Source organism: Lithobates pipiens, unplaced genomic scaffold (genome assembly GCF_037356315.1).
Source record: "Lithobates pipiens isolate NorthernLeopardFrog02 unplaced genomic scaffold, aLitPip1_a1.2 Scaffold_23, whole genome shotgun sequence".
NCBI lineage: Eukaryota > Metazoa > Chordata > Amphibia > Anura > Ranidae > Lithobates > Lithobates pipiens.
Window position 1 is genome coordinate 113,329,599 of NW_027507785.1, and position 13,190 is coordinate 113,342,788.

Genomic DNA, 13,190 nt, shown 5'->3' on the forward strand with positions numbered 1-13,190 from the left:
GGGATGGGCTTATAGCTGTGCCATCGATTTTGACAGAGAGATCAGGAGAAGGGGCATATGGGGGGAGGAAAAGTTATAAATTCGGTTTTGGATAGATTGAGTTTGAGAAAGTGGTGTGACATCCAGACAGATATCTGATAGTAAATTAGTGATACGTGAGGAGACAGAGGGAGTGAGCTGAGGGGTAGAGAAATAGATTTGGGTGTCGTCAGCGTAGAGGTGGTATTGGAAGCCATGGGAGGCTATCAGCTGACCTAGGGAGGAGTAGATTGAAAATAGGAGAGGTCCAAGAGCAGTAAACGCTAAAGGTGCGGTTGGATAAGTAGGAAGAGAACCAGCGAAGAGTGCAGTCACTGAGACCAAAGGCGTGGAGTTTTTTGAGGAAGAGGGGGTGGTCAACCGTATCAAAGGCAGCAGAGCGGTCCAGGAGTAGGAGTACAGAATAGTGTCGATTGGTTTTGTCTTGTCAGACAGTAGGGGTAGTCTACTAAAGGGAGTGTTCTTGCAAGGCATTCTATGTAGGTAAAACCAAGAGGCCATTCTGGAAACTTATTAGAGACCATGTATATCTAATACATAATGGTAAGATGGTGTCATCAATAAGTTGCAATGTTGACCTATATCATAACTTTAACTCTGATATTATCAGTTTTTTTTTGCTTTGGAGCATGCTGAATGATCGCCAAGAGGAAGGGGACATAAAAAAAAGTCTCGTCCAGCTGAAGGCAACTAAGTTCCCCGTCATTAACGAAAATATTAATGTCAAACCCTTCCTATAGTAAACGCTTTCCCATTATCTGATCCTTTTTTTGTTTTTTGGCTGTTCATAAAAAACATATTTTCAGTTAAGTGACACGTTTATTGTAAAAATCCGGCATGGCTAAACACCAGGAAGCGGGGTGGTATCATACCCCGGTGAAGATCCACAAAATGTTTCCCCAATGCTCAAACGTGCTGGAGATGTGGGGAGGAGATCAGCTCCCTCCTCCATGTCTTTTGGTCCTGCCGTCTCGTGTAGCCCTACTGGACTGAGGTTCATAGAATCGTTCAAAAGTTTACTGATAGAGAGATACCGAAAGACCTGGCCTTCTTCCTTCTACATCACCAAAACATTCCCAGTAGGGTGTATAGAAAAATCCGTCCTCCCTGTCTTGATTACGGCTGCCAGGGGATGCATTCCACTATAATGGAAACAGACACAGCCGCCGCCGTTTGGCACCTGGCTGAAAAAGGTGGCGGACATTAGTGCGTTGGAAGACTTGGTGGCTACTGATAAAGGCCTGCATGAGAAATACACCAAAAAATGGTTCTACTGGCTCAAATTCGTGTACTCTGAGGAGTATGCAGGACGAACTCTCAATCCCTCATAAAGAGAGTCTACATATGGCAAACTTGCGCGCCTGGGTGCTTTGCGAGACGGCTGGACCTTCCTTACCCCCCCTTTCTCCCCCCCCCCCCTTTTAATCTATTTATTTTTCTCTCCTCCTTCTCTTCTGTCTAATTTGTTTCTGTCATCCTCTCTCGCTTTCTGATTCCTTTGGGCTTTCCCTGAATGTATAATAATGCGGTTCACCGCAGAAAAAAAAAGGGGGAGATACGACACGCGGAGTGCAGAGACACCATAGTCTGCTTCTTGGAAATTTCAGACCACAAGCATTTTGAACTCTATTACGATGATAAGCTCTGTTACACCGTTCTGTAAATGCTCTGCTCTCATTGTGTGGATTTTCTCTCTGTACCATATCGTGTGTCTTTCTCTTTTTGCAAAAATAAATTATTGGAAAAAAAAAAAATCCGGCCTAGTTTCCACTGGGATGTTCTGTAGCACATCTCTCTGGATTAGTGCCCGGGCCATGACCATGGGAAATCCATCTATAGTTGCTTGTTAGGATGTGTGAACCAACCCGAGTAATCAATATAATATTTTTATTTTTTGGCTTTGTATTTTTATAGTATATTTATGGTGTTTTTTTTTCTGCCACTAGATATCAATAGGTTCCACCCTGTGGTTAGATTGCCTATATGTGTTGGTTCATGGCGAGGCGGCTCTCCCCATCCCTGTCCCTCTCTGAACAGTTTCCGGAAAGCAGGACTTTGCACGCCAGGGTGCAAGGTCGGGCTGTCCCCAGGTGGTGATGGAGTGTGAACAGGTTCCCGTCTCTGTTCCTGCCATCACCAGCATATGTGCAGAAGCACTTGTGGAACCCTGTATCAACTCTGTTAAAGGTATGTTTGGACTACCTGTGCTCATTTAGTTTAATCTTATGAGGCAATTAGTGACTCAATGGTGCTCTTCCTTTTAGTTATTGTATTGTTTTGTTTTATGGGTACTCTCATATTTAGGTGAGGTGATAGTACTTTGATGAGGGACTTTTGTAGTCTGTAAACCATTGTGCAGGTAGTTATATCCGCAGATATTTATATGCACATTATTTGCTGCCTTCCCTGCCAATATGGGATTCCCCTACAGCATCATTGCCCCATACTATTCTACACAGGTCCCTACATATTTCTGGATGAATAGGCCTTTGCAGCCTCCCTCTTGGGCACAATTTTTGAATCCCCTGGCTGCAATCCTGGACCCTCTCACACATTATTCCATTTGATGCCTTCCACGCCTACGGCTACATTTCTTGAGGTCATATACCAGACCGGTTTTCACCCGCCCTGTTTTCCGGTGGGGGATGTTCTCTGTGATATTAATTTATGTGGATTGTTCCTTGATATTACATATTTTTTCATTCATTAAGAATGCCTCTTTGGTATATACTTTATACTATTATATGATATTTTTCTCTTTCAGCAACCATATTCAACGGCACTCCCTCAGTGATACATGTGCATATGTCGTTTGTATTACAATTTTTCTTGGTTGTTTCTACACCGTACTCAATAATGCATTGACGACCAGTAGACTCCATTCTTTATTGGGCTCTCAACTTAATGTCCAAATGTTTCTATTTACCACATATGGGGGGGGGGGGGGCCCTCTCTGGGGGCTGCAAAGTTGTGTGTGGTTGCTGTTTACCATTTCATTGTTTTTAAGCGGTTTGTACTCCAATGAATTTTAACATGACGTTGTAGTAAAATTATTGTTTTTATTTATACATGTGTTTGTAAATTTATTCTGAGAGAAGAATTCAATACTTGAGTAAATAATCCCATTTTCTTGCTTATGCTTGGTTTCCTATACACTTATCCACGATGTGGTATAGAATTAATACAATACTGATTTAAGCTGAAGTTAGAAGCCAATTGGCTACCATGCACAGCTGCATGAGATTTTAGTACATGAACCCCTTCCCGTCTACATGTACTCTTCTCCAGCATGTTAATGCTCGGAGTGGACCTTACTAATGGTGACAATGGCAGAACATGCTTGCATAGTGAGCGTCAGCCCAGCATCTCCACAGAAAGTGAATATGATGGGGTGACAGCACAGGAGATCAACCAGATGACAGAGATATAGCTCGATTCACATGTATAGAGATTTTACATGGCATCTCATGTCAGCCGAGTGGGTCTGCTTCCTAAAGTCTGTATTGTGCAGTTTACATTCTGTGATTGGTATACCATATTCAAAAGCCAGGGCTGGTCTGAATCTGGATGTGTGGGTGAGAGTAACATTTTACATGAATACTTGACAATTCATATATGTGGGAGAGATCATGAAAACTACAGTGGGGATGTTCAAAAATGCACCTCAATCACTAAAAACAAGTTAAAAAAAGGAATTCCCAGACCACCAGATTACTGACAAAAAGTAAGTATGATAGACTCCATACTGCCCATACTGTATATCTGGATGGAAACAAATTATGCCTTTAGCAAGGAGATGCTCTGTATGCATTTTAAGCATTTACTTTAGGAGTGTTCCTTTAACAATTTATAATATTAAAGTGGATCCAAAGGCAGAAGAATTTTTACCTTAATGTAATGTAGACATTAAGGTAAAAAAAAAAAAAAATACTTCTACAAGCAGCTTCCCCCTCAGCCCTCCCTAAATATTTACCTACTCCTAGTCTTGATCCAGTGATGTGTACAAGAGCAGAGGCTCTCTTGGCTCTCTCTACTCATTGGCACAGCAGTGGAAGCCATTGGCTCCTGCTTCTGTCAATCACAGCCAGTGAGGAGGGAGCACGGGGCAAGGCCAAGCCACGCACTGTGTGTCCTATGAACATAGAGCCAGCTCGGGAGCAAGCACATGCAAGTGACTCCATAGCAAGCGGCTTGCTGAGGCGGCACTCAGCAGGGGGGTTGGGACAGGAGCATCAGCGGAGGAACCAAGAAGAGGAGGATTGGGGCTTCTCTGTGCATATTTATTGCACAGAGAAGGTAAATATAACATGATTGTTATTTTTAAGAAATAAAAAGTTTGCCTTTAGAATCACTTTTAAAAAAGAAACAAAAATATTTAGTACTATTATCATCAACATTCTTACGTTACTAATTGTGTTTAATTCTGCTGTACCAATGTGAAAAAACAAAAACAACATCTCCACACTTACATGACCCCTTCCATAGCATGGGTTAGAGAATCCCGCAGGACATGGTTTGCAGTCTGGACCATGGAAACCCTGGCAACATCCATACACCTAAAAATAAAAATATTTTTTTTTCAGCTTTCAGCATAAAATTGTTAAAGGGTTAGTTCACCTTTTCAGAAAAGTTTAATCAAAAGTGAACCACCACCATACACCCTTCCGACCCCCTCCCCCTTGTCCCTGCTGTACTTACCTCTGTGAGTAATGAGCTGTCAGTGTCCATAAAGCCAGTATAGCGGTTTGGGGATCTGCAATCCCCTACAGTCTTCCCCTTCTTTCTGTAGAGCTTTGGGGACAGATCAGAGAAATTCTTATTGGTCAGCGCAGGCCCATAACCACTCTGAACCACTCAGATGCTGTGATCTATCCTGGAAGCCTTACAGAAAGAATCGGGAGAAGAGTGAGAACCGCTACACCGGCTGTGTCAGCACTGACTGCTTATCACTCACAGATATTATTACATTGGGGACTAGGGGGTGGAGAGGGTGTAGTCTGTTAGTTCACCTTTTCATTTTTTCTAAAAAGATAAACCTAAAGTGGTTGTAAACTCTCACCCATACCCAGCAAAGTAACTGGTCTCAGGTGACACACTGGGTGAAACAAATCCTGCTACATATGTTGTACCTGTTTATCTGCTGCCTTGTGTCCCACACATCTTTGTAAAACTCAGAGGAAAGATTTTTCATAGACTCACAAAGCAGGGGGCAGGGAGCTGCAGTTACACACTGTACAAGGGCTATGAGAGCTGATTGGAGGAAAGGGGTCACACTCCCCTCACACAACACACAGGAACAGAGCTGAGGCTGTGTGCTGGAGATCCCTCCCCTGTCACCTTCCTTTCGCTTGGTGTCAGGAAATCTTGTCAGAAGAGATTAATGCTCATGTTTTACAGAGAGGCAAGTAAACACTAAAGAAATATATGCTTGGTTCACATTTAAGGTCTGAGGTTTACAACCACTCCAAGCTAAATACAGCTTTGTTATGAATGAAAAAAAATACTCCAATAGATTAATAGCAATTTTTTGGTCCAATGCTACCTACTCCATAAACTCTAAAACTTGCCATGTACTACTAGATTTTCAAACATTTGAAAGAACATTCCTATGAAAGTTCTCATCAGTATATCCAATGACGTGAAAGTCTAATGAAAGTAAAAAAAAAAAAAAAAAAAGCCTGCTTTTAACATTTGATTTAGAAGTGAATGAACTTTCTCAAACAAACAAATTTCTAATAGTGAATGTGATTTTCATTTGGGAAACATTTTTCATCCTGCCAATGGGAAATGAATGTTGATTTGAGCCCCACTATTAGACAAATGAATGGCCAGCTTCAGGGAAAATTCGCACCTTGGAGTGCCATAGTGCACTGTATATATGATCTGCATTGGCATCTACAATATCAGTCAAAGTGCCATTCAGATTAGTCCTGCAGTTTAATTTGTTCCTGAATAAATATTCGGATATATCCAAATACCAGAATTACAGTATAACCATTTTATTATTATACAGGATTTATATAGCACCAACAGTTTACCCGGGTTCACGTCATATCACTTCTAGCACTTTAAGTGGCAATATCTGAATGATGCCTGCAGTTGCAGGCGTCCTACAGATATCATTTTCAGCTGGCAATTCCCTGCACAGTAAAAACAACATCGCTTGATTGTTTTTACAGGCAGTGGGAGTTTGATCCCGCTGGCAGATGAAATTTACCATAGAGCTGACTGAAGACTAGATGGTCCCCAGTCATCTCTATGACTCTCAGAAGCCGGGAGTGATGTTAGGATGTCACGTCCAGTCCTGCCAGCTGTAAAGTGGTCGTAAACTCTTACCTATACCCAGCAAGGTATTTAGGCTAAAGTGAGACACTAGGTCAGTGGTTCTCAACTCCTGTCCTCAGGGCCCACCAACAGGCCAGATTTGAAGTATTACCTTGAGGAGATGCAGACTAGAATACTGCAATCATTAAGGAGCAAATTATATCACCTGTGATGTATTTCAGTTATCTTGCAAACCTGGCGAGACAGTCCTGAGGACAGGAGTTGAGAACCACTGCACTAGGTGAAACAAATCCTCCTACATATGTTGAACCTGTTTATCTGCAGACTTGTGTCCTGCACATCTTTGTAAAACAGTTTTTTTTACCGTGTATTCGGCTGAAAAGCTTGAGATAAATATATATTTTTTGATCTCAGACTTTCCAGCCTAGAGGAGAGATGTGGTGTCTATTAGACCCCAGATGTCTCCATAAAGAGCACCTGTCATGCCCTATTCCTATTACAAAGGATGTTTACATTAATTAATTAAAAAGAATGAATTGTGCTAGGTGTGGAAAAAATGTGAATAAAAACACCATGAAAGGAACCTGCAGCTAAACACTATAACCCTGATATAGAGCACAAAAGATATAAATAAATATAGGAGTGTAGCGCTGGATAATATACTAATAATAAAGGTAAATAAGATGAATTTGATTACAATGTTTACAATATGGTTACAATGTGTAAATATGATTACAAAGTGTCATTAGTAATCAAAATTATGTGCAGATAAAAGACATACAAAAAATAGTCCATATGTGAATACTGCATTGGCAGCAAAAACGTGCATTTAAACACATAAATGTGACAAAATATGAACTGTTTTTTTGTCACATTTTTGTGTTTAAATGCAAGTTTTTGCTGCCAATGCAGTATTCACTATGTTTACATTAATTGTAATAGGAATAAAAGTAAAAGATTTACGAGAAAGTGCAAAAAAATAATATTTTTTTAAATAAAATAAACAATAAAAACCTTTTTTTTTTAAATTGCCCCCTTTACCTGCTTGCACACAGAAGCGAACGCATATGTAAGGTCACGCCCACATATATAAAAGACATTCAAACCACACAAGTGAGGTATCGCCACTCTGTAATTTTAAACTGGTAACCTGTAAAAAATGTTACATAAAAAGTTGCAACAACATTTTATTCCCCAGGGTATCTGCTAAAAAAAAAAAATATTATATATACATATATACATATATATATATATATATATATATATATATAAAATGCTTGGGGGTCCTAAGTAATTTTCTAGAAAAGAAAAATTATGAGAGAAGTGCTCTGAATAAACAAAATTAGTCTGAATTTTGAATCAAATTTTACATCGGATTCCATTCAAATTCGAAACTGTAAACATATGCCTGAAATCAAAGACTGTGTGTGTTTTTAAAGTTTAATTTCGAAATAATGCCCTTTTAGTTAAGCCAACGGTGATTTAAATTGTCAATGTAATCACACAGGAATTTTTAAATGTTAACATTTTGGGTGCCTCATTAGAATCGATAAAAATCAAAAATGTTTGATTTTTTCATCATGCACATGTCTAATTCAGATTTAAAAAATGTAATCGTAGGTCTGAAAGAATATTTAAGCCCAACATTTGATATTCCTGATATGCACCTGCTGTACCAAGTATTTGTATTAAAAAGTATCCTGTTCTCTTTGTATTGCTCTTCTTTTGTGTGAAATCCCTGCTGTTCCTGCCAGTCCCAATCATTTCCTATTAAAAACTGACCCCACTAAGCAGGAGAACACACCATGGTCAGTTCTCTATCCTGCTTTCCTCCAATGATCAGTCCCCCCCCCCCCCCCCAACAGTCTTTCACTGGGAAGATCAGTGTACTGTTGCTTCTCCTCCCCCAAATATTATCTGAGAACAGAGAATAGGCGATCACTAAAAAAGGAAAAAAGGGTATTTATAATTTTTTTTAAAAAGGAAAAAAGGAAAAAAGGGTATTTATAAGGTTTTTTAAATGTATACAAATGTTTTGCCTTTCATTTCTATTTTAAACTGAATGGATTGTTTAGGGTCTACATATACTTCAATTGCTTTATAGTCAGATCACCAGGTTAGCTGTGTTGTGTGGCAGCATTGGATAGACAGAAATACAAATCTTTTGTCTGATAAAATATATATATATATATATATATATATATATATATATATATATATATATATATATATATATTATGTATTTTGAAAGTGTATTCAGCTGTTTGGCTGAAGTTTAACTTCAATGCTTAACACAAATTTATAAAAGAGTGTCTAACATAGCATTTTCAATATTGAAACATTCAAATTTCCAGGCATATAATTGGTGCTTAACCCCTACATCTCTCATTCATGACTGCCTAATTAAATTTCAAAAAACCCTTCCTCCCAAGGGCCATTTTAGCAGTAAAGTTGTTGCTTTAAAAAAAAAAAAAACATAAAAAAATAAATAAATCGCATATTCTTGTTTTTGGTACTTACAACAACTGTGCGACTGCAGTTTCTGGAGCACCCAATTCTACTAGTACCATTATCCGTAAAGCTGCATTCCTTGTTAATTATACCCTGCATATTAAAGCAAAAAATACATTTTAAGCTCAGGAAACTTATAGAAACAATCTCTATATTAATTGGTGTTCAACAGGTGACCCTTGGAAGCTTTATGTGCATTTTATCTTATGATGGAGAAGCCAAAAATGCATTTTATTGATGTGTGTCCACCATTGCTGACCCCCTTCCTATAAAATGTTAGTTGCCCGGCTTTTAGACTGACCTAGCGGCTTCAGAATTTTCTACATCATTTACCTGGAATAAGCTTGCAGCATATAAACGTTGTACAAAGCTCATAAGTTGTAATTTGCATACCAGCTCAGTGTCAGTGATTTAAAGTTTTGAAGCAAGAGAGTCAGCCACTAGCATCTTCTGAAGGAGAGGTCAATAATCAGTGGCGGAATTATAGGGGTCGCCAAGATCGCCATGGCGACCGGGCCCCTTGCTGCCCCCTTGAGGGCCCCCTGTACTCTTCCATAGGAGGGGAGGCTGAGAGGAGCTCCCCGATCATCAGCCGAACTGAAATCTGCACTGTGCGGGAGCTCCTCACATTAGGGTAAAGTGTGTGCTCTTTGTCTCCCCCTACAGTGCAGTACCTGGCAGGAAGAGCAAAGGTAAATGTCTGCCGTTTTTTTTTATAAGACTAGCTACTGTATTTGTGTTTATATGTATGTGTGTGTGAGCAAGTATGTATGTGTGTGTGTGAGCATGTATGTATGTGTGTGTGTGTGTGCATGCTTGTATGCGTGTGTGTGTGTGAGCATGCTTGTATGTGCATGTGTGTTTGAGCATGTGTGTGTGTGTGTGTGTGCATGCTTGTGTGTGTGTGAGCATGCTTGTGTGTTTCTGTGTCTGTGAGCATGCTTGTATGTGCGTGTGTGTGTGAGCATGCTTGTGTGTGCGTGTGTGTGTGAGCATGCTTGTATGTGTGTGTGCGTGTGTGTGTGTGTGTGTGTGTGTGTGTGTGAGCATGCTTGTGTGTGTGAGCATGCTTGTATGTGTGCGTGTGAGCATGCTTGTATGTGTGTGTGTGCGAGCATGCTTGTATGTGTGTGTGCTCATATATGTATGTATGCATGTGTGTGTGTGTGCGCATGTATGTGAGTATGATATGTATGTATGTATGTGAATGTGCATGTGTTTATCAGTGGCGGTGCATCCAAAAGGGTGCACAGGTGCCACTGCCGCCCCCTCTCTCCAGCTACCCCCTCTATGACCAATGGATAGATTTATGCATAGCATAGCATGAATCTATCCATGGCCACCGCTGCCACCCCCATATTTAGGTGTCTGGTCCCTTTTGGGGTGCCGGGCGCCTGAATTATAGTGGCAGAGGGTGTTTTTGCAGCACTTGATTAGAGCCATGGGCTCTAATAGGCTTCAAAATAGGTGAACTGCGAGCACCATGCTTGACGCTCACAGTCTACCCAGGTGTGTTAGAAAAGTGAATTAATATTCACTTTCCTAACACTGAACCACCTCTCCACCAATCAGGTGTGCGGGTCTGTTACCCATCACCTGATTGGCTGAAACGATAGGCGCAGCTATTGGACGCCTATCAGGAGGAGAGGACGGGAGATGAGGATGGCAGGAGATGCATGGAGGACCCCGCCCATGGCCGTTATCCGCTGCCCCACCAAGACAGGGTAAGTGGCGGGCAAGACAGCGAGCGGTGGGGATTCACAGTGGCAGCATTTGATGGGCACACCAGCGGCATTTGATGGGCACAGTGGCGAAATTTGATGGGCGCAGTGGCGAAATTTGATGGGCGCAGTGGCGAAATTTGATGGGCGCAGTGGTGAAATTTGATGGGCGCAGTGGTGAAATTTGATGGGCACAGTGGTGAAATTTGATGGGCACAGTGGTGAAATTTGATGGGCACAGTGGTGGCGTTTGATGGGCACAGTGGTGGCATTTGATGGGCACAGTGGTGGCGTTTGATGGGCACAGTGGTGGCGTTTGATGGGCACAGTGGTGGCGTTTGATGGGCACAGTGGTGGCGTTTGATGGGCACAGTGGTGGCGTTTGATGGGCACAGTGGTGGCGTTTGATGGGCACAGTGGCTGTAATTGATGTTTTTTTTAAATCGGTTCCTTTATATGCGGCCACCCACTTGGGACTGGGCCCTGGTGTTCCACCATCGGGCTCGGAGAAAAGAGCCTGTTCGGAGGTCGGGGGGGGGGGCCCTCCAAGGTTTCCTGCATCGGGGCCCTGAAGGTTCTAGTTACGCCACTGTCAACAATGGTTGTTCTCAGTGCTTCTCTGTTGACTGGTTTCCTTTAAGATTCACATCATTGCAAGCTCTGTACCCAATTAAAATATCACTTGAGATGATTGAAAAGTACCAGTTACTTACCGGTAACTGTCTTTCTGGGAAATCTTCCAGGACGGCACACCTGAGAGATGAGAGGCTCCTCCCTACAGGAAACACAATCAATCGACAGCTGTTTTAAGTCCCCACCCTTCCCCTTGATCCTCAGTTTGTAGAGAAGTAACTCCTGAACCAGGTTCACAAGGGAAATCATTCCTCATAGGTACTCACCTTCTAGTGTTCTAGAATTTTCCCTCCTCCAACGGGCGGGAAGTAGGCCTGCCGTCCTGGAAGATTTCCCAGAAAGACAGTTACCGGTAAGTAACTGGTACTTTTCTCAAGTCATCTTCCAGGACGGCACACCTGAGAGGATAAACAAGTACCTCAGGCCTACCTTAGGGTGGGGCCACTGCAAAACCCTCTTGGCGAACCTTGGCTCTGCAGTGAGCTTTACCTCCACTCCATACGCTCATATGCTTGATGAAGGCATGTTAGCTGGATCATGCGGCTGATCTGCAGGTCTGCTCCACAGATGTTCCTTTTTTTCGCTTCAGATGCAGTATCTAGGTGAAATGGGCTCTTAAAAATGGAATCAGAAAACATGTTAAACTTGTAGGTTAGCAATGTTGCCTATCTCACACATCTAACAACCATGGCCTATTATGCCTGTAGGTGCTACTTAGAACCACTAAAAAGATAAATAAGAGACCTGTGTAAGACAAGGACACTACATTAATCAATAAGAGGGCCTGTCTTAACACTATCCTGTTGAGGGAAATAACGCCATGATGAGTATTCCTGCTGTGTAGCAAAACCTCAATCAGAAGGGACAGATAAGTTTAGGGTTCCCACACCCGTGCGACCCAACCTGCGACTTGGGACTGCAAGACGCATGAGAAGTCATATACTATGGCTTCCAATGGGTACCATTTGTGTCTGTGCGACACCAGCAGTCCCTGATTCCTGGATCCACAGACCTCAAGATTACACAGGTCGCAGGGAAAAAAACAAATAGCAATTTTCAGGTCGAACAAGTAAGGGGTCCCCAATGCTGTGACTCCCTGGAGGATTGCAGCCAACAAACCCCTGCTTTGTATCCCTAAGATGCAGAAAGGTAGATCCATGAGAAACACTGCTTAGCCTGATATACAAACGATAAGGCAGTAGATAACTAGATATAGGACATACAGGACACAAACATTCAATCTTTGTGTATGTCTGATGTGTAGTAATATACCAATACTGAGCAGAGAGGCCACCATCCTCAATGTGTCTCTCAGCTGAGCGGCAAAAACAAAATCAGAAAAAGACAAGCAACCTTCACTGCTGTGTCCTTTCTGATATGCAGCCAATAAGGCAGTATATGCAAGACATAAAAGGACAGACAACCTTCAATCTTGTATATGTCTGATGTGCAACAATATAACAATTCTGAATAGAGATAGCACATCCATATTGAAGCGATTTGGCCTTGCGACTCAACATGTCAAATCGCATGGCTAAAATCAGCACAACACCACTTTGTGGTGCTACATGGATTACCAAAGGCAGTATATGTACTACACCTGGCAGGGGTTCAATTTGTATTTCTACTATGTAGCCCAACAAATTCGAACCATCAATTTTCACTGCTGCCTTTCTGATAAGGCAGTAATACAGGACACAAAACCTCACAGACCTTAATGCTGTATAAATCTGATGTGCAACAATAAAACACTATGAATAGAGATAGCACATCCATATTGAAATGATTTGTCATGCGACTCAACATGTCAAATTGCATGTTTAAACTCGGCAGCCATTGCTGTTAATAGCACTGTCTGAATCAGCACAGCGCCACGCAAATCAGGACCATCAGACTTCACTGCTGCCTTTCTGATAAGTAACCAACAAGGCAGTAATACAGGACACAAAGCCCCACAGACAGACCTCAACCTTGTGTATGTCTGATGTGCAGCAATATAAC

At 41.7% G+C, this 13,190-nt stretch overlaps 1 protein-coding gene across 1 annotated transcript in view; it reads right to left on the reverse strand.

Moving 5' to 3' along the window:
• The window catches only part of STAB1 (stabilin 1), a 394,908-nt gene that overhangs the window by 238,613 nt on the left and 143,105 nt on the right, over positions 1-13,190 (reverse strand). The window contains exons 20-21 of the mRNA XM_077452219.1: positions 8,845-8,928; positions 4,509-4,595 (exon numbers count right to left, since the gene is read on the reverse strand). Coding sequence (XP_077308345.1) covers positions 4,509-4,595; positions 8,845-8,928 — 171 coding nt within the window. The remainder of the gene's footprint in view (positions 1-4,508; positions 4,596-8,844; positions 8,929-13,190) is intronic.